This window comes from Triticum aestivum, chromosome 5A (genome assembly GCF_018294505.1).
Source record: "Triticum aestivum cultivar Chinese Spring chromosome 5A, IWGSC CS RefSeq v2.1, whole genome shotgun sequence".
Taxonomy (NCBI): Eukaryota; Viridiplantae; Streptophyta; class Magnoliopsida; order Poales; family Poaceae; genus Triticum; species Triticum aestivum.
The window spans coordinates 131,414,453-131,440,375 of NC_057806.1; the positions used below are offsets into that span (position 1 = coordinate 131,414,453).

Sequence of the window (25,923 nt, forward strand, 5' to 3'; positions counted from 1 at the left end):
GCACAACAGAGGAGGAGAGGTGTTGGGGAGGGGAGGGCTGCGCCTTGGAGGGTGGTGCGGCTGCCCTCCCCTCACCCCTCTATTTATAGGGGGAAGGGAGAAGGGGGCCGGCCCCCTAGAACCCATCTAGGGGGGGGGTGCGGCGGCCTAGGGGGAGGGGAGAGGGTGGCTTGCCCCCCAAGTCAAGGGGGGCGCCCCCTCTAGGGTTCCCCCTCAACCCTAGGCGCATGGGCCCAAGGGAGGGGGGTGCGGCCAGCCCACCAGGGGCTGGCTCCCTGCCCCACGCAGCCCATGTGGCCCCCCGGGAGGGGTGGCCCCTCCCGGTGGACCCCCGGAACCCTTCCGGTGGCCCCGGTACAATACCGGTATGACCCCGAAACTTCCCGGTGTCCGTTTGACAACTTCCCATATATAAATCTTTACCTCCGGACCATTCCGGATCTCCTCGTGACGTCCAGGATCCCATCCGGGACTCCGAACAACATTCGGTAGTCACATACTAGTCTTCCTAATAACCCTAGCGTCACCGAACCTTAAGTGTGTAGACCCTACGGGTTCGGGAGACATGCAGACATGACCGAGACGCTCTCAGTCAATAACCAACAGCGGGATCTAGATACCCATGATGGCTCCCACATGCTCCTCGATGTTGTCATCGGATGAACCACTATGTCGAGGATTCGATCAAACCCTGTATGCAATTCCCTTTGTCAATCGGTACGTTACTTGCCCGAGACTCGATCGTCGGTATCCCAATACCTTGTTCAGTCTCGTTACCGGCAAGTCACTTTACTCGTACCGTAATGCATGATCCCGTGTCCAACACCTTGGTCACATTGAGCTCATTATGATGATGCATTACCGAGTGAGCCCAGAGATACCTCTCCGTCATACGGAGTGACAAATCCCAGTCTCGATCCGTGTCAACCCAACAGCTACTTTCGGAGATACCTGTAATGCCATTTTATAGTCACCCAGTTACGTTGTGACGTTTGATACACCCAAGGCACTCTTACGGTATCCGGGAGTTACACGATCTCATGGTCGAAGGAAGAGATACTTGACACTGGCAAAGCTCTAGCAAAACGAACTACACGATCTTTTATGCTATGCTTAAGATTGGGTCTTGTCCATCACATCATTCTCCTAATGATGTGATCCCGTTATCAACGACATCCAATGTCCATAGTCAGGAAACAATGACTATCTGTTGATCACAACGAGCTGGTCAACTAGAGGCTCACCAGGGACATATTGTGGTCTAAGTATTCACACGTGTATTACGATTTCCGGATAATACAGTTATAGCATGAATAAAAGACATTTATCATGAACATTGAAATATAACAATACTTTTATTATTGCCTCTAGGGCATATTTCCAACAGCGGGAAACTCTCTGCATGCTTGATTATGATAGACCACATGCTTGAACACGATGGTGCAATTTGCACGCATCACGATGAAGATGATTCAATTTTCCAATGTAAAAAAATAAATGTTTGGACCCTGTTTTTTTTGTACGAATGATTTTTATCGTGAGCTATTGATTGCATTGTTTGTGATGACCATGACAAACTCATATACAGGAGTGTGATGCGTATGGAAACACATATCTTGACGAATTCATATACATAGAGTTTATCGATACGCCGGCTTTAGATGACGAATATGTTGAAATGACAATGATGATGAGCATCCAGGAAGAATTGGAGAAGCAAGAGGAGCATGTATCGAACTTTAAGGTTTCGATAAAAAGGGCAGGAGAGTTGTTCACCTGGATAGAATCGCTAGCGTGAAGCTTCTCTATGCTGACTACTTCAAACCGAATCCAACATCATATAAAGAATTTTTCGGACGTCCCTTCGGGATGAGCAGAGTTTTTTTTTCTTGCGCGTAGTGAATTTTGTGGAGGACGCTGATGACTACTTCAAACTGAGGATGCATTGTTACGGGAAACTCTCTGCGTGCTTGATTATGGTAGACCACATGCTTGAACACGATGGTGCAATTTGCACGCATCACGATGAAGATGATTCAATTTTCCAATGTGGAAAAAATAAATGTTTGGACCCTGTTTTTTTGTACGAATGATTTTTATCGTGAGCTATTGAATGCATTGTTTGTGATGACCATGACAAATTCATATACAGGAATGTGATGCGTATGGAAACACATATCTTGACGAATTCATATACATAGAGTTTATCGATACGTCGGCTTTAAACGACGAATATGTTGAAATGACAATGATGATGAGCATCCAGGAAGAATTGGAGAAGCAAGAGGAGCATGTATCGAACTTTAAGGTTTCGATAAAAAGGGCAGGAGAGCTGTTCACCTGGATAGAATTGATAGCGTGAATCTTCTCTATGCTGACTACTTCAAACCAAATCCAACATCATATAAAGAATTTTTCGGACGTCCCTTCAGGATGAGCAGAGTTTTTTTCTTGCGCGTAGTGAATTTTGTGGAGGACGCTGATGACTACTTCAAACTGAGGATGCATTGTTGCGGGAAACTCTCTGCATGCTTGATTATGGTGGACCACATGCTTGAACACGATGGTGCAATTTACACGCATCACGATGAAGATGATTCAATTTTCCAATGTAAAAAAATAAATGATTGGACCCTGTTTTTTTTTGTACGAATGATTTTTATCGTGAGCTATCGATTGCATTGTTTGTGATGACCATGACAAATTCATATACAAGAGTGTGATGCGTATGGAAACACATATCTTGACGAATTCATATACATAAAGTTTATCGATACGCCGGCTTTAGACGACGAATATGTTGAAATGACAATGATGATGAGCATCCAGGAAGAATTGGAGAAGCAAGAGGAGCATGTATCGAACTTTAAGGTTTCGATAAAAAGGGCAGGAGAGTTGTTCACCTGGATAGAATCGCTAGCGTAAAACTTCTCTATGCTGACTACTTCAAACCGAATCCAACATCATATAAAGAATTTTTCGGACGTCCCATCGGGATGAGCAGAGGTTTTTTTCTTGCGCGTAGTGAATTTTGTGGAGGACGCTGATGACTACTTCAAACTGAGGATGCATTGTTGTGGGAAACTCTCTGCATGCTTGATTATGGTAGACCACAGGCTTGAACACGATGGTGCAATTTGCACGCATCACGATGAAGATGATTCAATTTTCCAATGTGAAAAAAATAAATGTCTGGACCCTGTTTTTTTTGTACGAATGATTTTTATCGTGAGCTATTGATTGCATTGTTTGTGATGACCATGACAAATTCATATACAGGAGTGTGATGCGTATGGAAACACATATCTTGACGAATTCATATACATAGAGTTTATCGATACGTCGGCTTTAGACGGCGAATATGTTGAAATGAGAATGATGATGAGCATCCAGGAAGAATTGGAGAAGCAAGAGGAGCATGTATCGAACTTTAAGGTTTCGATAAAAAGGGCAGGAGAGTTGTTCACCTGGATAGAATCGCTAGCGTGAAGCTTCTCTATGCTGACTACTTCAAACCGAATCCAACATCATATAAAGAATTTTTCGGACGTCCCTTCGGGATGAGCAGAGTTTTTTTTCTTGCGCGTAGTGAATTTTGTGGAGGACGCTGATGACTACTTCAAAGTGAGGATGCATTGTTGCGGGAAACTCTCTACATGCTTGATTATGATAGACCACATGCTTGAACACGATGGTGCAATTTGCACGCATCACGATGAAGATGATTCAATTTTCCAATGTAAAAAAATAAATGTTTGGACCCTGTTTTTTTTGTACGAATGATTTTTATCGTGAGCTATTGATTGCATTGTTTGTGATGACCATGACAAATTCATATACAGGAGTGTGATGCGTATGGAAACACATATCTTGACGAATTCATATACATAGAGTTTATCGATACGCCGGCTTTAGATGACGAATATGTTGAAATGACAATGATGATGAGCATCCAGGAAGAATTGGAGAAGCAAGAGGAGCATGTATCGAACTTTAAGGTTTCGATAAAAAGGGCAGGAGAGTTGTTCACCTGGATAGAATCGCTAGCGTGAAGCTTCTCTATGCTGACTACTTCAAACCGAATCCAACATCATATAAAGAATTTTTCGGACGTCCCTTCGGGATGAGCAGAGTTTTTTTTTCTTGCGCGTAGTGAATTTTGTGGAGGACGCTGATGACTACTTCAAACTGAGGATGCATTGTTACGGGAAACTCTCTGCATGCTTGATTATGGTAGACCACATGCTTGAACACAATGGTGCAATTTGCACGCATCACGATGAAGATGATTCAATTTTCCAATGTGGAAAAAATAAATGTTTGGACCCTGTTTTTTATGTACGAATGATTTTTATCGTGAGCTATTGATTGCATTGTTTGTGATGACCATGACAAATTCATATACAGGAATGTGATGCGTATGGAAACACATATCTTGACGAATTCATATACATAGAGTTTATCGATACGTCGGCTTTAAACGACGAATATGTTGAAATGACAATGATGATGAGCATCCAGGAAGAATTGGAGAAGCAAGAGGAGCATGTATCGAACTTTAAGGTTTCGATAAAAAGGGCAGGAGAGCTGTTCACCTGGATAGAATTGATAGCGTGAATCTTCTCTATGCTGACTACTTCAAACCAAATCCAACATCATATAAAGAATTTTTCGGACGTCCCTTCAAGATGAGCAGAGTTTTTTTTCTTGCGCGTAGTGAATTTTGTGGAGGACGCTGATGACTACTTCAAACTGAGGATGCATTGTTGCGGGAAACTCTCTGCATGCTTGATTATGGTAGACCACACGCTTGAACGCGATGGTGCAATTTGCACGCATCACGATGAAGATGATTCAATTTTCCAATGTGAAAAAAATAAATGTTTGGACCCTGTTTTTTTTGTACGAATGATTTTTATCGTGAGCTATTGATTGCATTGTTTGTGATGACCATGACAAATTCATATACATGAGTGTGATGCGTATGGAAACACATATCTTGACGAATTCATATACATAGAGTTTATCGATACGTCGGCTTTAGACGGCGAATATGTTGAAATGACAATGATGATGAGCATCCAGGAAGAATTGGAGAAGCAAGAGGAGCATGTATCGAACTTTAAGGTTTCGATAAAAAGGGCAGGAGAGTTGTTCACCTGGATAGAATCGCTAGCGTGAAGCTTCTCTATGCTGACTACTTCAAACCGAATCCAACATCATATAAAGAATTTTTCGGACGTCCCTTCGGGATGAGCAGAGTTTTTTTTCTTGCGCGTAGTGAATTTTGTGGAGGACGCCGATGACTACTTCAAACTGAGGATGCATTGTTGCGGGAAACTCTCTGCATGCTTGATTATGGTAGACCACATGCTTGAACACGATGGTGCAATTTGCACGCATCACGATGAAGATGATTCAATTTTCCAATGTGGAAAAAATAAATGTTTGGACCCTGTTTTTTTGTACGAATGATTTTTATCGTGAGCTATTGAATGCATTGTTTGTGATGACCATGACAAATTCATATACAGGAATGTGATGCGTATGGAAACACATATCTTGACGAATTCATATACATAGAGTTTATCGATACGTCGGCTTTAAACGACGAATATGTTGAAATGACAATGATGATGAGCATCCAGGAAGAATTGGAGAAGCAAGAGGAGCATGTATCGAACTTTAAGGTTTCGATAAAAAGGGCAGGAGAGCTGTTCACCTGGATAGAATTGATAGCGTGAATCTTCTCTATGCTGACTACTTCAAACCAAATCCAACATCATATAAAGAATTTTTCGGACGTCCCTTCAGGATGAGCAGAGTTTTTTTTCTTGCGCGTAGTGAATTTTGTGGAGGACGCTGATGACTACTTCAAACTGAGGATGCATTGTTGCGGGAAACTCTCTGCATGCTTGATTATGGTGGACCACATGCTTGAACACGATGGTGCAATTTACACGCATCACGATGAAGATGATTCAATTTTCCAATGTAAAAAAATAAATGATTGGACCCTGTTTTTTTTGTACGAATGATTTTTATCGTGAGCTATCGATTGCATTGTTTGTGATGACCATGACAAATTCATATACAAGAGTGTGATGCGTATGGAAACACATATCTTGACGAATTCATATACATAAAGTTTATCGATACGCCGGCTTTAGACGACGAATATGTTGAAATGACAATGATGATGAGCATCCAGGAAGAATTGGAGAAGCAAGAGGAGCATGTATCGAACTTTAAGGTTTCGATAAAAAGGGCAGGAGAGTTGTTCACCTGGATAGAATCGCTAGCGTGAAACTTCTCTATGCTGACTACTTCAAACCGAATCCAACATCATATAAAGAATTTTTCGGACGTCCCATCGGGATGAGCAGAGGTTTTTTTCTTGCGCGTAGTGAATTTTGTGGAGGACGCTGATGACTACTTCAAACTGAGGATGCATTGTTGTGGGAAACTCTCTGCATGCTTGATTATGGTAGACCACAGGCTTGAACACGATGGTGCAATTTGCACGCATCACGATGAAGATGATTCAATTTTCCAATGTGAAAAAAATAAATGTCTGGACCCTGTTTTTTTTGTACGAATGATTTTTATCGTGAGCTATTGATTGCATTGTTTGTGATGACCATGACAAATTCATATACAGGAGTGTGATGCGTATGGAAACACATATCTTGACGAATTCATATACATAGAGTTTATCGATACGTCGGCTTTAGACGGCGAATATGTTGAAATGAGAATGATGATGAGCATCCAGGAAGAATTGGAGAAGCAAGAGGAGCATGTATCGAACTTTAAGGTTTCGATAAAAAGGGCAGGAGAGTTGTTCACCTGGATAGAATCGCTAGCGTGAAGCTTCTCTATGCTGACTACTTCAAACCGAATCCAACATCATATAAAGAATTTTTCGGACGTCCCTTCGGGATGAGCAGAGTTTTTTTTTCTTGCGCGTAGTGAATTTTGTGGAGGACGCTGATGACTACTTCAAAGTGAGGATGCATTGTTGCGGGAAACTCTCTGCATGCTTGATTATGATAGACCACATGCTTGAACACGATGGTGCAATTTGCACGCATCACGATGAAGATGATTCAATTTTCCAATGTAAAAAAATAAATGTTTGGACCCTGTTTTTTTTGTACGAATGATTTTTATCGTGAGCTATTGATTGCATTGTTTGTGATGACCATGACAAATTCATATACAGGAGTGTGATGCGTATGGAAACACATATCTTGACGAATTCATATACATAGAGTTTATCGATACGCCGGCTTTAGATGACGAATATGTTGAAATGACAATGATGATGAGCATCCAGGAAGAATTGGAGAAGCAAGAGGAGCATGTATCGAACTTTAAGGTTTCGATAAAAAGGGCAGGAGAGTTGTTCACCTGGATAGAATCGCTAGCGTGAAGCTTCTCTATGCTGACTACTTCAAACCGAATCCAACATCATATAAAGAATTTTTCGGACGTCCCTTCGGGATGAGCAGAGTTTTTTTTTTCTTGCGCGTAGTGAATTTTGTGGAGGACGCTGATGACTACTTCAAACTGAGGATGCATTGTTACGGGAAACTCTCTGCATGCTTGATTATGGTAGACCACATGCTTGAACACAATGGTGCAATTTGCACGCATCACGATGAAGATGATTCAATTTTCCAATGTGGAAAAAATAAATGTTTGGACCCTGTTTTTTATGTACGAATGATTTTTATCGTGAGCTATTGATTGCATTGTTTGTGATGACCATGACAAATTCATATACAGGAATGTGATGCGTATGGAAACACATATCTTGACGAATTCATATACATAGAGTTTATCGATACGTCGGCTTTAAACGACGAATATGTTGAAATGACAATGATGATGAGCATCCAGGAAGAATTGGAGAAGCAAGAGGAGCATGTATCGAACTTTAAGGTTTCGATAAAAAGGGCAGGAGAGCTGTTCACCTGGATAGAATTGATAGCGTGAATCTTCTCTATGCTGACTACTTCAAACCAAATCCAACATCATATAAAGAATTTTTCGGACGTCCCTTCAAGATGAGCAGAGTTTTTTTTCTTGCGCGTAGTGAATTTTGTGGAGGACGCTGATGACTACTTCAAACTGAGGATGCATTGTTGCGGGAAACTCTCTGCATGCTTGATTATGGTAGACCACAGGCTTGAACGCGATGGTGCAATTTGCACGCATCACGATGAAGATGATTCAATTTTCCAATGTGAAAAAAATAAATGTTTGGACCCTGTTTTTTTTGTACGAATGATTTTTATCGTGAGCTATTGATTGCATTGTTTGTGATGACCATGACAAATTCATATACATGAGTGTGATGCGTATGGAAACACATATCTTGACGAATTCATATACATAGAGTTTATCGATACGTCGGCTTTAGACGGCGAATATGTTGAAATGACAATGATGATGAGCATCCAGGAAGAATTGGAGAAGCAAGAGGAGCATGTATCGAACTTTAAGGTTTCGATAAAAAGGGCAGGAGAGTTGTTCACCTGGATAGAATCGCTAGCGTGAAGCTTCTCTATGCTGACTACTTCAAACCGAATCCAACATCATATAAAGAATTTTTCGGACGTCCCTTCGGGATGAGCAGAGTTTTTTTTCTTGCGCGTAGTGAATTTTGTGGAGGACGCCGATGACTACTTCAAACTGAGGATGCATTGTTGCGGGAAACTCTCTGCATGCTTGATTATGGTAGACCACATGCTTGAACACGATGGTGCAATTTGCACGCATCACGATGAAGATGATTCAATTTTCCAATGTGAAAAAAATAAATGTTTGGACCATGTTTTTTTTGTACGAATGATTTTTATTGTGAGCTATTGATTGCATTGTTTGTGATGACCATGACAAATTCATATACAGGAGTGTGATGCGTATGGAAACACATATCTTGACGAATTCATATACATAGAGTTTATCGATACGTCGGCTTTAGACGACGAATATGTTGAAATGACAATGATGATGAGCATCCAGGAAGAATTTGAGAAGCAAGAGGAGCATGTATCGGACTTTAAGGTTTCGATAAAAAGGGCAGGAGAGTTGTTCACCTGGATAGAATCGCTAGCGTGAAGCTTCTCTATGCTGACTACTTCAAACCGAATCCAACATCATATAAAGAATTTTTCGGACGTCCCTTCGGGATGAGCTGAGTTTTTTTGTTGCGCGTAGTGAATTTCGTGGAGGACGTTGATGACTACTTCAAACTGAGGATGCATTGTTGCGGGAAACTCTCTGCATGCTTGATTATGGTAAGACCGCAGATGCCACCGATACGGAAAGAGACCACATGCTTGAACACGATGGTGCAATTCGCACGCATCACGATGAAGATGATTCAATTTTCCAATGTGAAAAAAATAAATGTTTGGACCATGTTTTTTTGTACGAATGATTTTTATCGTGAGCTATTGATTTGTTTGTTTGTGATGATCAATTATGCATGTGTGTGTTTCAACTTGAGGTTTTAAAATTACGAGTTGTGGTTGGAAATGAGAACATTTGGGAGTTGGACCGGTGTTGTTGGCGTCCAGACATGTCCGGGGACCTGGTTTCGCGGAGCAGATGCTCTTGCGACCTATACAAGCGCGCACAAAATCATGGCTCAAGTAAAGATGTACGACAGCCACCATTTATCTAGCACATGAACACAGTTACACAGGACACGGACATACAGTGTAGAATATATGGAGATGGAGGAGGACAGGGAAAACATACCGGCGAGAGGATTTGCTTACCGGCTGCTTCGTGGTCGCCGAACCCGCGTCTTCCTAGATGAAAACGAACGATATCTCTCTCTCTAAAAAAAAAGATGAAAACGAACGATATCTCTGTACGGTTTAGGAAATTGAGAAGTGAGCACTGGAACAGCCATGGATGGGGATGGAGAGTGAGATTAGGCTTCTCGTAAAAAAAGAAAAATAAAACTGTACCGGATGAATTCGGCTGGAAAGCAAAAATTCGGCTGGAAAGCAAAAGGATAATTAATTGCGCATCCAGGGAATCGAACCCTGGTCAGTACCGTGGGAGGGTACTATGATACCACTACACCAGATGCGCTTTGTTGGTTAGAGAACTTGTTTGCCTCTCTTGTACATGAACTGTATCACTACAAGGAAACGAAACGCGCCGACGCTAGGAATTCATATTTTGTCCGAGCAAGAGAGGAAAATGTACATGCCAAAGTGCTTACCAATGTACCAGTCCAGGCACACATCATCATCATCAGGGAAACCCCTTTTGAGTCCCAAGCATGCTTAGCACCCGTCCAGCAGAAAAATCTGGAGCAAGACCCTCATGAACAAGCAAATAAACAAGCCACACAAGCACTGCACAGGGTTCTTCAGCTGTTTAGGTTCCTCAACGGCCTGCGTTGAATCAGGGGCACCGTTGTCGCTGCTCAAATGCCATCTCAATGTTATTACAAAAGAAGATGTATATGGTATAAATCTCCGTTGGCACAATTCTAGGGAAGTCCCTTTTTATCTCTCTTCTAAACCCAGTCGGCACCGGGGTCATACAGTCCCCCGCCTTGGGTTCCTCCCTGCACAACACAAGCAATTCAATGATTCGGTCAAATCGGAAAAAGCGAGAGCGAAGATACAGCAATGCACCATTTTGCTCTTACAGAAAGTCAGGGAGATTGTGCTGCTTTACTTGAAGTTGTTGTCATTCTACAAAACACAGAGAGATGTTGCTCCTACACATGATTTTTGCATTGCTTCTCATGACTTGCGCATTATGAGTAGCCAATACACGTGGATACTCGACATATACTAACTACACTTTAGCATTGCGCGTGTCCACATTTTGTCAGCTAATAGCACTAGTTTTCCTCAAGTGATGGTCATGGAGGAAGGAGAAACCAACATAGTTTCCTCGGGCGATGATGTACTTAATAGTCATAGTATAACTAATCACAATTCCTAAATTACCAAGTGGCATCTGAAATAACCTTACAATATTACCTTCTAGGACCAAACACACACATTCAAGGAAATTGCTAATGTTTCTTCTGGTTCACCACACACACGAAAGCCAAAGGTCAGAGTTACTGAATTAAATTCAGTAGTTCCATTCATCCCCTACTAGTAAGTGCCCCCGTTTCCATGTAAAAGGTTAGTGAGGCAACTTAATCCAAACATCCCATATATCCATTCTAAAACTTCAGAGAATAAGAAGTGTTATTGAATTACCAACATTTCATGTTAAGTATACAAAGACCAACACCACAGATGTAAGCCAACACCACAATCCAGTTCAGTATTTGCATTACAAAAGATAAACTTTAAGCCATCTAGAAATAATACACTAGTCTATATTGATAGTTATTTTGTGAATAATTTTTAATTATCATCTGGCAGAACAAATTCATGTGATAAATTACACAAAGGTAGAATGCAGTCTTCTTAGGCAACACACATCTTCATCACAAATTCAATATAGCAAGTTAGCAACCGAGAGTGCATGCCATATTAATCAGGTACCAGAAATGTAGGTCAGGCAATGATCAAATATAAACTCAAACGAGCACTAGTATTCATTTTTGTCCCAGAAATGCTGGACTCATGGGATGAACAACTAAACAAATCTTGTTCATTTGCTTGGGGTTACACAGATCATGCACACCGGAAAAAAGCATCTCCATGCGGAAACGCTACAACTTTTACATGGAAACAGGCAGTGGCATGAACTATATAACCCCCCTAGTACGAAAAAAGCTTCACTCATTAGTGCAAAAAATGCACCATTATTGATAGACAAGAATACACTGCACTAATACTGATACTAGTTCATCAGTCCAACAGGCGCAGCTCAAGAATTTGCTTTCGATGTTGCCTCCAATCTCCCGGCAAGTAGCTTCACTACATACTTCCCCAGTATGTCAGCCTCAAGGTTCACCTTATCCCCAACCTTCTTCCTGGGCAGCACAACATTGTCCTGCGTGTAGCGCACAAGCATGAAGTCGAACCACCCCTCCTCCTCGTTCACATTGACGACGGTGAGGCTGGTCCCGTCCACGGCGACGAACCCCTTGGGCACGAGCAAGCTGAGGATCTCTGGCGGTGCGCGCACGGTGACCCAGATAGAATCGCCCTCGGGCCGGAACGCGGCGATCTCGCCGGTGCCGTCGACGTGGCCCTGGACGAAGTGCCCGCCCATGCGAGACGCCGGCGTGAGCGCGCGCTCGAGGTTGACGTCGTCGCCCGCGACGCGCTCGCCGAGTGACGTGCACCGGAGGGTCTCCGGCGCGACGCCGAAGGTGAGCGTGGAGGCAGCGGTGTCGATGGCCGCCACGGTGAGGCACGTCCCGTCGACGGCGATGCTGTCGCCTAGCTGCGTCCCGGCGAGGAGGTTCTTGGTCTCGACCTCGAGGTCGACACCGGGAGCGTCTCCCCCGCTCCCACCCCCGCCCCCAGTAGGCGTGGGCGGCGGGCCGATGCGGCGCACGCGGCCGACCTCCTCGACGATCCCGGTGAAGAGATAGCGGACGGGGATGTGGGAGGCCGAGGAGGAGGAGATGCTCTTGGGGACGGGGGAGAGCGAGAAGCGCAGGGGCTGGGCGCGGAGCGGCGTGGAGGAGGCCACCCGGGAGGCGAAGGGGAGCAGCGGGGACGAAGCGGGCAGGAGGCCCCTGCGGAGGATGTGCGGGTGGCAACGGACGGCCGCGGCGGCGGTGGGCAGCGGCGCCATGGCCAGATCCTTGTCGCCTGGATTGGGGAAGATTTAGGATGGGGTTAGTTCTCGCGACGCGTCAGCCGTGAGCGAGCCAAACTACACGATGATACGTAGGGTAGGCGTATTCCGTGGCATACGTGAACGACGCAAGTTTGCGGAAGGAATGGCCGTCTCGTTTCTGTACGGGTCGGGTTATATAACGTCAGGCCGGGAGAAATCTTCTCTACTACCTAAAAGAAACGTAGTGTGCCGTTTCCCCTCTTACGTTCCCCTTTTCGTCCAACCTCTCGTACTACGACCCCCTCTCTCTGTAGCGATTTTCTGTCCCCCTCCATCGGTTTTCTCCCCTGTAGCGATTTTCTTTCCCCCTCCACCGGTTTTGTCCCTCTGTTTTTGGTAAACGTAATTCACATAAGGTAACGAGACGCAATCAATCCAAACGGAATCAGTTCATGCATGGCAATCAATTCATTAATGACGGTCATCAAACTCCTTTCTTCGTCCACCCCCTTCACAGATTTTAATTTCTCTGCACGTTATCATATCGCATCCGATTTTCTGCCTGAAAACCAGCCCACCGATAGGTACTTGCCTTATAAAAATAAAAATAAAATTACTCGCCCTAGACGCAGATCACTCCCGTGCTCCATCGTGACCTGACGGCAAGGAGACGAACCTCGGCCGACCTCGACACCTCTCGCCTCCTCCGCCGATCCGCCACTATTCTTCTCATATGCGTCACAGGTTCGTTCCCTTCCCCTGATTTTTCTCAAATCAAGCAGAAGTGCAAAACAGAGGGCCTTGTCCGGAGGAGAGAAATGGAAAGGCGGGATGGTGGATCATGGTGAGGGGCTGTACACGGGGAGGAGCTCAAAGGAAGGTGCTATCTGCCATGGCTGGGGTGATCATGGTGAGGGTCGTTTGGAGGTGTAGGGAGAGAGTAGAGAGGGATGGGCAGGGGTGGACGCCAGCGTGGGCTTGCTGGCCGCTGCTGCTCACGTATGGGGGAGAGAGAGAAATGTGCATGGCCAGATCAGTTTTGCTCAGAGGCTAAATCATGATGCCGACGAGGAGCAGCAATGGAGTTGTGCACGATTTGCGGCAGATGTGCTACTTCTGCTTCTAGCCCCTTATCCGCTCCTCCCAAACTGAACGAAGCCCCAGGAAGGAGAGAGAGAGAGAGGGGGAGAGAGAGGGGGAGAGAGAGAGGGATTTGTGTGTGTGACAGAAGAGAGAGAGGGGGATTTGTGTGTGTAACAGAAGAGAGAGAGAGAGAGAGAGAGAGAGAGAGATTTGTTTGTGTGACAAAGTGATGCCGCTGATGTGCTGCTTCGACTAAAGCGCATACAGAAAGGGGTATGTGTTAATGCTGTTCTGCTAATAAAGTGCATACAAAAGGGGGCATGTGTTAATGTTGTTCTGCTAATGCATACACACAGAGATAGACAAAGGTATGGGCTACCTATGTGAGCGTGTACTGCTACTATTACTTTTAGTTTGCGCTGCTAGGGTGGAGTCCACTGGTATGAGCTACGTATATGAGAACAAGGATAAGCAAGGTCTGTATGATTTTTCATATTAATTTAGTGTCTGATATAAATTGCAACCGAGCTAATTTACATATTGTTGTAAACTTGATATTATCAAATTTCTCACTAATATAATATATATGGACATGTTTGATTACTTTTTCCTGTATTCTCCATGCAATAGTTGTAGTTGCACCGATCATGTTATTTTCATGTGCAAACAACCACAAAAGTAGGTTATAATGGCCTCAAACGAGTTGCGTATTCTTTCATATCTTCACAACGGAATGACGGTGCAATGGCAGTGGAGCTGGAGGTTGAACCCAGGAATAATCATAACCGTGATGAACCTCTTCGTACAACAATGCAGAGTTGAAGGTGAGGCCATGCAATGTTGTCTTATATTCATCGATGCCATAGAATACGGGCATCTTCTGCCACGTGTCATTGTTTTCTACATATACATATTGTGGTGGTGGAGAGAATACATATTGTAGATTACTTTTTCTGGTCTACTATAATATAATATGTGAGCAAACAACAGGGTTGAAATAAATTAGAGAGGAACTGACAATATGCTGTCAATAAGATGGTGCTAAAAGTCAGCGAAGTAGATTAATGACCATTTGATTATTGATCAATATGTGTATATTCTACCGTGTTAAAAAAAATGTGTATATCTTTGTTGTCCCGTAGCAACGCACGGGCATTCACCTAGTTAAAAAAAAACTTGAACTGATACAGCTCGTCGAAATTCAACCTCGACCTCCAAATCTGTGAAATTGATACCATGTGGGAGTACTTACTAATCCCGGTCAATCCTGACCCTCTGTCTATACCCGGGATAAATCTCTACTCCCACCGATTGCATGGTCCCACATGTCATATTTATCTTCCTTCTTCTGTATCCTCCATCTCTCCTGTGTAGCTTGCTTCTCACTTCTTTAATTCTTGGGGCACCATGGCGGTAAGCACCCCACCTGCGTCGGCGTCGGGAACGCCCGCCCGCCATGCTCACGGCTCCAACTCGTCGCTCATGATGCTCTCCAGTCGCCCACTGCCCTCCTCCCGTGCCCCTCATCGTCGACGCTGCCGGCCATTAACGGCTGCAGCTGGCTCTGCAGCTTGCTGTTCGCAGCCATGTGTGTGTGTGGTCTCCTCCTGCACGCATCTTTTTTCTGTGGCCGAGGATGTAGATGCAAATAGGAGCTCGATTTGCTCAGCACTGTCCTGTGTGTGGGTTCTATAAAGCTATGATGGCGGCCGGCAAAAAAATAGGAATTGAGTTGTGGTTGCTAAATGTTTGTTCTGCTCCATGTGCACTCACGCGTCCGGGATGTCTCGGTCCCTGCCGATGTGCGCACCCAAGAGCATTGTCACCATGGCAGGAACTAGAGTCTGATGGAGAGTAGCAACATACCGACACCCCCGGGTTCTGCTATCCAATGCTTATTGGGATGGTACTAGTACATCCTTTTGTGACTTCTTGCAGCATTCACCATAAAAAGATAGTGAGCTGAGCTTGACGAGAAGTGGTTCGAGTTGCATCGCTTGCCTCGGGAGTCGACGTCGTCACCGTCACACACCTCTATCGACATTATCGTCCAAGACAGAGCCGTGCACACGATCTCCAGCCGACCCAACACCACCGGTCGTTGCCATCGAGGTCCGAGCTGCTAGATCTTTGCTCACAGAAGGGAAGGAATGGTCCCGCTGCCTTGCTCAGGGAGCAACCTTACTGTCGACCCTTCTACGGACTCTCCGCTACCACGCGCCCAAACAAGGAAAGCACACGCACAGAGGACTAGGATGAAGATGAAAATGACATGTGGGGCAGAGATTGTCAGTGAGAGTAGATTGTGATCCCGGACGGGATGGATCATTTCCCTGTGCGCCAAACAGTTGTAGGGTTGAGATTGATCGGGATTAACAAGGATAGAGTATACACTTCAAGGATTTAAAAGTGAAGGTTCGTTTTCGACAAACTCTACAACCTCGAGATTTAAAATAGACTTCTTCATGCAAATAACCCAACATCCAAACCCGCATATTGATACTAGCACGCCGCTGACGGCTGGGTCCAGCACGAGCAGAACCCGAGGGCCCACGTACCGATTCGCTCGCGCGTCATCTCTCCTCGCCGCGACTCGTCCAAACCCATTGTCGATTCCCCTCAACCCTAGCCGCCAGCGGCGGCCAGATTTTGCTAGTAACAAGTGCTTATTAGCTTCACCTCCCCCTCCAGCTGCCGCCGCCTGCCATCTCCGGCGACGAGCAGGGCGGAGAAGGAGAACTAGCCATGGCCTCGGTGGCGCCGGAGGTTGAGAAGAAGGAGGAGGAGGAGCAGGTGGTGAACCCGTGGGAGGTGTCGGCGGGGAAGGGCGGCATCGACTACGACAAGCTGGTCGACCAGTTCGGCTGCCAGCGCCTGGACGCCCCGCTCATCGACCGCATCGCGCGACTCACCGGCCGCCCCCCGCACCGCTTCCTCCGCCGCGGCCTCTTCTTCGCCCACCGGTGCTGTAAAAGATAGCCCTAGCTTTTGCCTTCCCAGGCGGCGGCGGAGGTGGAATTGCTGACTCAATCTCGGAACCTTTTTGTGGGCGTGCAGGGATTTGAACGAGATACTGGACATCTACGAGAAGGGGGACAAGTTCTACCTCTACACGGGGAGAGGGCCCTCCTCAGAGGCGTTGCATCTCGGACACCTCGTCCCCTTCATGTTCACCAAGTAAGAAGACTTTGTTGATTCACTGATCACTGTGTTGTTTATCTGGGCAATGCTGCTGCGGTGGAAGCAGCAGGGGAGTAGCGTGCATTCTTGGCTAGAACGAACAGTCCATTGTGCCTCCATTGGTTTGAGAACATGCAGGATTTGTTCTCGATTAGTTACCAGTTTAGTAGACTAGTGAAATTGATATCTTTTCAGTTTGTAGTAGTTTATGTGGTGAATCATGTACCAACAGTGGACTTGCAGAAAGCCTTTAGTTGAACACTACCCTTGAAACTCGGGAGTTAAACATCAGCAATTAGCATGTTTAACGCTAAGTATTTACCTCCTATCCTTCACAAAAACTCTAGCACATAAATATGCTACATTTCATAGTCTTATTTATGCTCTATACTCTACAGGTATTATTTGATAAATCTTGCGTTATCATCTCAGTTCTGATTGTGTAAGTAACCATTGGCAATGCTCATTGACCATAAGAATCTTTCTTCAGATATTTGCAGGATGCTTTCAAGGTTCCTCTGGTGATACAGCTAACTGATGATGAGAAGTTCCTGTGGAAAAATTTGACGGTAGAGGAAAGTAAAAGGCTTGCGCGTGAAAATGCAAAAGACATTATAGCATGCGGATTTGATGTTGAAAGGACTTTTATATTCTCTGATTTTAATTTTGTTGGCGGGTAAGATTAATATCTTAAATTCTAGCCTTGATTGATCTTTTACCTTATGACCTCGTAAATCCTACTCCCTCCGTTCCTAAATATGTCTTTTTAGAGATTTCAAATGGACTACCACATACGGATGTATATAGACATATTTTAGAGTGTAGATTCACTCATTTTGCTCCGTATGTAGTCACTTGTTGAAATCTCTAGAAAGACATATTTAGGAACGGAGGGAGTAGATTAGTTTCTATATAAAAAATAGTAAAGTAATCCTCTTCTCTTTCTTGCAGTGCCTTTTACGAAAACATGGTTAAAGTGGCCAGATGTGTGACATATAATAAAGTGAGAGCTGTTCCATTGATTACACTATTTGTCTATTTGGCATGAGAGAGCTCAGTAGTTTCTGTTCAAGCATTAACGTTGGCTAATATAGTCCGCTCTTGAATGACAGGTTGTCGGAATATTTGGATTCACTCCAGAGGATCACATTGGAAAGATTAGCTTTCCTCCTGTGCAAGCAGTTCCATCATTCCCTTCTTCATTTCCCAAACACTTTTCTGGCAATGACCAACTACGGTGCCTGATACCTTGTGCAATAGACCAGGTAAAAACATATTTTTGGTACAATTGTCCTGTAAACATAATTTGTTACATAATATCTACTTCCTGGCATAACTAGAAATTATCATATATCTCCTAGTAACTAATTTTAGAAGTAACATTCTGCAAGTTTTCGTGCTTTCCAGAATATAACTAATAGTATCCTTCCATTGTGTGCATACTATAGATATGCTTATCCATATGTGAATTTTTAAGAGACCATCTCTGAGTAATTTCGTTAAAAATATGAACTGTTGGTAGATGTTCATGGTTTGTTTCATATCTTCAGTTCCTCATTCAATTCATTTTTCATTCTTCTAGGATCCTTATTTCAGGATGACCCGTGATGTTGCTCCAAGAATTGGTTACCAGAAGCCAGCACTGATTGAGTCAAGATTTTTCCCTGCCCTTCAGGTAAATGTGTTTTCTGAGGAACAATGGTTTAAAGCTTTATGCTTCACTGCATAGAAGTTCAACATGGCACAAAAAATAAGTACATATATGGACAAGGTAGACCTGATGCCCAGGACGCTTATTATCTAAAATCAGTCATTTAATGCCCGACAATTAGGATTTACAGTGAAATGGTTGCTTACATGGTTACATATGAAATATTTCAATTATTGGTAATAATAGCATATTTTTTTGTGGAAAGCTTGTTCCTACAACAACAACAACAAAGCCTTTAGTCCCAAACAAGTTGGGGTAGGCTAGAGGTGAAACCCATAAGATCTCGCAACCAACTCATGGCTCTGGCACATGGATAGCAAGCTTCCATGCACCCCTGTCCATAGCTAGCTCTTTGGTGATACTCCAATCCTTCAGGTCTCTCTTAACGGACTCCTCCCATGTCAAATTCGGTCTACCCCGCCCCCTCTTGACATTCTCCGCACGCTTTAGCCGTCCGCTATGCACTGGAGCTTCTAGAGGCCTGCGCTGAATATGCCCAAACCATCTCAGACGATGTTGGACAAGCTTCTCCTCAATTGGTGCTACCCCAACTCTATCTCGTATATCATCATTCCGGACTCGATCCTTCCTCCTGTGGCCACACATCCATCTCAACATACGCATCTCCGCCACACCTAACTGTTGAACATGTCGCCTTTTAGTCGGCCAACACTCCGCGCCATACAACATTGCGGGTCGAACCGCCGTCCTGTAGAACTTGCCTTTTAGCTTTTGTGGCACTCTCTTGTCACAGAGAATGCCAGAAGCTTGGCGCCACTTCATCCATCCGGCTTTGATTCGATGGTTCACATCTTCATCAATACCCCCATCCTCCTGCAACATTGACCCCAAATACCGAAAGGTGTCCTTCCGAGGTACCACCTGGCCATCAAGGCTAACCTCCTCCTCCTCACACCTAGTAGTACTGAAACCGCACATCATGTACTCGGTTTTAGTTCTACTAAGCCTAAACCCTTTCGATTCCAAGGTTTGTCTCCATAACTCTAACTTCCTATTTACCCCCGTCCGACTATCGTCAACTAGCACCACATCATCCGCAAAGAGCATACACCATGGGATATCTCCTTGTATATCCCTTGTGACCTCATCCATCACCAATGCAAAAAGATAAAGGCTCAAAGCTAACCCCTGATGCAGTCCTATCTTAATTGGGAAGTCATCGGGTGTCGACATCACTTGTTCGAACACTTGTCACAACATTATCGTACATGTCCTTGATGAGGGTAATGTACTTTGCTGGGACTTTGTGTTTCTCCAAGGTCCACCACATGACATTCCGCGGTATCTTATCATAGGCCTTCTCCAAGTCAATGAACACCATATGCAAGTCCTTCTTTTGCTTCCTATATCTCTCCATAAGTTGTCGTACCAAGAAAATGGCTTCCATGGTCGACCTCCCAGGCATGAAACCAAACTGATTTTTGGTCACGCTTGTCATTCTTCTTAAGCGGTGCTCAATGACTCTCACCCATAGCTTCATTGTATGGCTCATCAGCTTAATTCCACGGTAATTAGTACAACTCTGAACATCCCCCTTGTTCTTGAAGATTGGTACTAATATACTCCGTCTCCATTCTTCTGGCATCTTGTTTGCCCGAAAAATGAGGTTGAAAAGCTTGGTTAGCCATACTATCGCTATGTCCCCGAGACCTTTCCACACCTCAATGGGGATACAATCAGGGCCCATCGCCTTGCCTTCTTTCATCCTTTTTAAAGCCTCCTTCACCTCAGACTCCTGGATTCGCCGCAAAAAACGCATGTTGGTCTCATCAAAGGAGTCTCCCAGTTCAATGGTAGAACTCTCATTCTCCCCATTGAACAGCTTGTCGAAGTACTTCCGCCATCTATGCTTAATCTCCTCGTCCTTCACCAAGAGTTGGCTTGCTCCGTCCTTGATGCATTTGACTTGGCCAATATCCCTCGTCTTCCTCTCTCGGATCTTGGCCATCTTATAGATGTCCCTTTCACCTTCCTCCATGCCTAACCGTTGGTAGAGGTCCTCATATGCCCGACCCCTTGCTTCACCAACAACTCGCTTTGCGGCCTTCTTCGCCATCTTGTACTTCTCTATGTTGTCTGCACTCCTATCCAGGTATAGGCGTCTGAAGCAATCTTTCTTCTCTTTAATCGCCTTCTGGACATCATCATTCCACCACCAGGTATCCTTATCTTCGCTTCTCCTTCCCCTGGACACTCCAAACTCCTCCGAGGCCACCTTACGAATGCAAGTCGCCATCTTCATCCACACATTGTCCGCATCCCCTCCTTCCTCCCAAGGGCCCTCCTTAATGACCCTCTCCTTGAACACCTGAGCTACCTCCCCCTTGAGCTTCCACCACTTCGTTCTAGCGACTTTGGCACGCTTATCCCGCTGGACACGAATCCGAAAGCGGAAGTCAGCAACCACCAGCTTATGCTGGGGTACAACACTCTCTCCAGGTATCACCTTACAGTCTAGGCACGCACGCCTATCTTCTCTTCTCGAGAGGATGAAATCAATCTGGCTAGAGTGTTGGCCACTACTAAAAGTCACCAGATGTGATTCTAAAGAGGGTGTTAGCTACAATCATGTTGTAGGCTAGAGCAAAGCTTAAGACATCTTCTCCTTCTTGATTCCTGATGCCATAGCCAAAGCCCCCATGCGCCCCTTCAAAACCCGTGTTAGATGCACCCACATGGCCATTGAGGTCTCCTCCTATGAAGAGCTTCTCACCAATTGGTACACTCCTAACCATGTCTTCCAAGCCTTCCCAGAACTCCCTCTTGGTGTTCTCATTGTGGCCTACTTGCGGGGCATACGCGCTGATAACACTGAGAACCAAGTCCTCAACTGCCAGCTTGACCAGGATAATCCGGTCCCCATGTCTCTTGACGTCTACCACTCCATACTTGAGGCTCTTGTTGATCAAGATGCCTACGCCATTTCTGTTCGCAGCCGTCCCTGTGTACCACAGCTTGAAGCCGGTATCCTCCACCTCCTTCGCCTTCTGTCCTCTCCATTTGGTTTCTTGGCCGCAAAGGATATCAACACCTCTCCTCACCGCTGCATCAACTAGCTCCCGAAGCTTCCCTGTCAGAGACCCTACGTTCCAGCTACCTAAGCGAATCCTCCTAGGCTCGGCTAGCTTCCTTACCCTTCGCACTCGTCGAGTCAAATGCGAAGACCCTTGCTCATTTTCCACTACATCCGGGCGCCGATGTAGCGCACCACTAAGGATGCGACGACCCGTTCCTCGCTCACTTGCCACCGTATCCGGATCAAGACACGGCGCGCCACTTGGGGGGTGACGGCCCGCAAGTAGGATGTGGAAAGCTTGTTCCTAAGTACCATAATTTGTAGAATTACGAGTGTGCCATATTTAGGTTTGCGTTAATGAGTGCAAACATAAGAAGAATTTTTTTTTGTCTAGTGAAGTCACAATACCAGTCTGATTATGAGAAACACAGTTCCAGTTTGACTGCTTCCAGTCAATTCTTGAACTTGATATTTCTCCATCTAGCTGTGTTGAACCTAACAAGACTATAACTTCGTTTATGGAGCCCGTGTGCCATTTGTTTTACATTTATTTGCTACATCCTGTTATGGATGGCACTAACTTTAATATCATTGCTTTGGGGCTACTTATATATCTTACAGGGGGAGAACACGAAAATGTCAGCTAGTGATCCAAATTCTGCTATATATGTGACCGATAGTACTAAATATATAAAGACAAAGGTATGTACTCAACATTGTTTCTTGTCTCAGAAAAACTATTTCCAAACAGTTACATGTTTTCAGCTGATCCTTGTTTGTGTGAGAGCATCTACAACCATGATGCACAACTCTGGCTCCTCAAACGTCCGCGAACATGCCCGGGCATGTCCGCTTTTAGTCCCTATTTGTTCATGCACACAACCATGCCCCTCATTTTCCCCCTATATGTCCGGTCACATGCATATGATTGGTGGAGAGGAAGAGAGAGAAAAGAAAGAAAGAATAAAGAAAGAGAAAAGGTGGTCCGCGGTGGCGAAATCTTACATGGCGCCCTGCCGAGACATGCCCAGACATCCCCATATATGGCTTGGATATGGGGATTTGTGCCCGAGCATATGAGGACAAAGTGGGCGGTCCGGCTGGGTGGCTTTTTTTCCTTCTCTCTCCTGTCCGGGGAGTGACCAGGCTGTCCGCCAGGACGCTTGGGGAGGATATGAGTGGTCCGTTTGTAGATGCTCTGAAGTGGTTGCTAGATTGAGCTGAGCACGGAATTTGTAGCCTGTAGGTCTTTGTTTTGTACTTCTATTTACTTCCCCATCATTTTCCAGGTGAATAAATATGCATTCTCAGGTGGCCAGGACTCTGTAGAACTTCATAGAAAACTTGGAGCTAACCTTGAGGTACACCCTTTTCCTGTTGTTTTGACACATACTAACAATAAATTGACACAGGTAAGCAAGCTTTTTTGGCGGCTTGATTCCATGTCCTATGCATCATTCTATCATGCATTTTTTTACTTAGAAGGCAAAACTTAAATTAGAATAAGTAATAATTTCAGTATATCAAGTAAAATTACCAGTTTCATAAAATATGAAGTTAGCAACATGCCCTTTGTTTGTAGTTTCGTCATTTATTGAAGCTGACAACATTGTATTTAATTGTAAATTGTGGAGCATTGCATCCTGCAATATTTCTCTAATGTGATGTGCTCCTTGCACAAGACAAAAGCAATTGGTAATTTTAATTGTTGTATTCAGGTTGATGTCTCAATTAAGTACCTGAACTTCTTCCTTGAAGACGATGATGAGCTCGAGCGCATAAAGAAGGTAATATTGCAAGATATTAGAACTACACTTTATAGCTACTTAGTTTCCAATTGGGCCGTGCTAATGTTGTGGAACTCAATATCAGGCGTACAAGGAAGGAAGGATGCTGACGGGTGAAGTGAAGCAGCTTCTGGTTACGGTTCTTTCTGAGATGGTTGAAAGGCACAAAAGAGCTAGAGCTCGAGTTACCGAGGAGGTATGCAATATCATATGTTATCACATTCATTTGGTCTTGTACATAACAGGAGGCGCGTAGCTGCACTGTGCAAACATTGATAAAAAAAAATGCAAACACTGATAAAAAATAGATTCACACATATGTCTTCTGCCAATTTAACGATGTCCTGTTTACACAGATGGTCGACGCCTTCATGGCTGTGAGGCCTCTTCCCAACATGTTTGGCTGAGCATTGGGTGGGAAGTTCATACCCTTTCTGTGTGGATTTTATTGAATTCCAGGAGCAACATATGAAGTTTCAGGATTTAGTTGTAACTATTAATGTCAACCTGGCCGCTCAATCCTGTATGGCAGCCACTGATTTTGCAAAATCAGCATGTGATATGTTTGTTTTCAAGCTTGCTCGATCACTGCAAAGATTTCTATTTATTGGAATTAGGGAACACACACGTGTTTTTTTTGAAACCGAGGCAAAAGATTTGCCTCGTATATTAATTAAGAGGGGAGAGAGTACAACACATGGCAGTTACAACTTTGCTTGTCAGATTGGGACATACAACGTAAAAAGACTACTCTCGCGGCATGATGTCGTTCAGCTGTCTTGCTCCGGCGGTGACCCAAGTCTTGGCCTTGTCTTTGATGAGTTTGAGAATGTAGAACGGCGGTGTGGACTTCTTCCTGAAAACCCGGCCGTTCCAAATAGTCCAAGTGACAAGCATAGTGAGCGTGGCCCTGGCCTTATGATGAAAGAGATGTCAATGTTCATCGACCAACTTTTCACGGTGTGTTCAGATGACAACCGGTCCATTTCCAGTTCTCCCAACCCAAGCCATTCCTTAATCATCCTCCATCTGAGCAGGGTAAAGCGGCATTTGTAAAAAAAAGTGAGGCGCCGTCTCGTTGGCCCTTCTGCAGATGGTGCAAAGTCCACAATTTTCCCATCCTTGTTTCTGAAGCCTATCTGATGTCCAATGCTTTCCACCAAGAGCTAGCCACGAGAAGAATTTAACCTTCGGAGAAGCCCAAACTTTCCAAACCACACGGTTCATGGAGGTTAACATCGATCCCAAGAATTGCGCCCTATATGCCGAAGCCGCCGAGAATTTGCCGCTAGGATGGAATTTCCAAGTTATGTCATCCTCTACCTCCTCAGAGACAGGTTCAGGAGACAGATCAGCTCCCTCCCGAGACGCAACAGACCAACATGGCGTGCCACTTGCCTCCTCGTCTCCTGGTGCCTCTGTAAAGAGCGCAACGCACGAGTCTTCGAAGGGAAAGCCTGCTATGTGAACCAACTGGTTAACAAGATATCTGACGAGGCAAGGTGTTGGCTGTTCGCTGGACTGACGCCGATGAGCAAATTTTTCGAGCCGCCATGAATTACCTCACTAGCCGGCTGTAACTAGACATGGTGGCCGGCGCCATGCACTGGCAGTACGTGTGAACTAGGAGTAGAGCTTACGTCTGTAACCATTTGTATGGGTTTTCAACCTCTTTCTTCATCAATGAGAATCAGCATCTACCTGTTTTCCGTCAAAAAAAAGAGAAGCTGGACATGTTCAAGGTGAATCCAAAGGTCGATGAACTGGACAATGTGGTCTACCGACAGAATGGTAGTCGAATTAAGCTTGTGGACCCACGAGTTTTCCCTCATAGCCTCCCGGACGGTCCAGTTCTTACGCTTGGAGGCAGCAAAAATAAGGGAGGCAATCTCCTTCGGTACTTTTCTGGCTGAAACACAGCCTCCTCAAATGATCATAGCACTGTCTCTACAAGCTTCCTTCTGTATTATGGTTATGTCAGTACTACCAAAATACGAATTTGAAAAATCTGCAGGGCAATACCCTAAGTTACCAATATTTTTTTTGTGATGCCATGTTCAAACACAATCAGAACAACGCTGGGAGGGAAATATAACTCAGAAAAAATATACTCGACAGAATGTAATACTTTCAAATATCTGAAGTTTGATCTTTGCTGGATTGTGATTTGCTATCATTCTTTTCCTTTGCAAAAAGAATTCGAAGCTTTTTTCACACAAGCCTCAGTACAGGATTATAACCAAAAAATATACTCCCTCTGTAAAGAAATATGAGAGCATTCAGATCACTAACTTTAGTGATGTAAATGCTCTTATATTTCTTTACGGAGGGAGTATATCAGAAACGACCAAAAATGAAAGAACATGACCCTATAGAAGAATACCTGCTTC

General features: G+C 44.6%; 2 protein-coding genes and 1 non-coding gene across 3 annotated transcripts; 1 reads left to right on the forward strand and 2 right to left on the reverse strand.

The window, feature by feature from the left end:
- Positions 1–10,045: 10,045 nt before the first annotated feature.
- Positions 10,046–10,116, reverse strand: TRNAG-CCC (transfer RNA glycine (anticodon CCC)). Its single transcript has one exon. It is a non-coding gene; the product is annotated as a tRNA-Gly (tRNA).
- A 1,447-nt stretch (positions 10,117–11,563) lies between these two features.
- On the reverse strand, positions 11,564–12,908 carry LOC123102625 (riboflavin synthase). The gene has a single exon (XM_044524043.1). It carries the CDS (start codon positions 12,748–12,750, stop codon positions 11,872–11,874), a length of 879 nt encoding a protein of 292 aa, XP_044379978.1. The 5' UTR covers positions 12,751–12,908; the 3' UTR covers positions 11,564–11,871.
- Positions 12,909–16,365: 3,457 nt separating this feature from the next.
- Positions 16,366–24,229, forward strand: LOC123102628 (tryptophan--tRNA ligase, cytoplasmic). The gene is made up of 11 exons (XM_044524045.1): positions 16,366–16,781; positions 16,876–16,995; positions 17,489–17,674; positions 17,950–18,001; positions 18,111–18,263; positions 18,581–18,673; positions 22,368–22,448; positions 23,036–23,107; positions 23,465–23,533; positions 23,619–23,729; positions 23,890–24,229. Exons 1-11 carry the CDS (start codon positions 16,564–16,566, stop codon positions 23,938–23,940), a joined length of 1,206 nt encoding a protein of 401 aa, XP_044379980.1. The 5' UTR covers positions 16,366–16,563; the 3' UTR covers positions 23,941–24,229.
- The last annotated feature ends 1,694 nt before the right edge of the window (positions 24,230–25,923 follow it).

What these genes read in the sequence shown, in the direction of transcription:
- LOC123102628 (XM_044524045.1), top strand. Translation starts at nt 16,564, where the DNA reads ATGGCCTCGGTGGCGCCGGAGGTTGAGAAGAAGGAGGAGGAGGAGCAG. An exon ending in GGCCTCTTCTTCGCCCACCG is followed by an intron (nt 16,782 to 16,875) that starts GTGCTGTAAAAG and finishes GTGGGCGTGCAG; the next exon opens with GGATTTGAACGAGATACTGG. An exon ending in GATTTTTCCCTGCCCTTCAG is followed by an intron (nt 18,674 to 22,367) that starts GTAAATGTGTTT and finishes TATATCTTACAG; the next exon opens with GGGGAGAACACGAAAATGTC.
- LOC123102625 (XM_044524043.1), bottom strand. Translation starts at nt 12,750, where the DNA reads ATGGCGCCGCTGCCCACCGCCGCCGCGGCCGTCCGTTGCCACCCGCAC.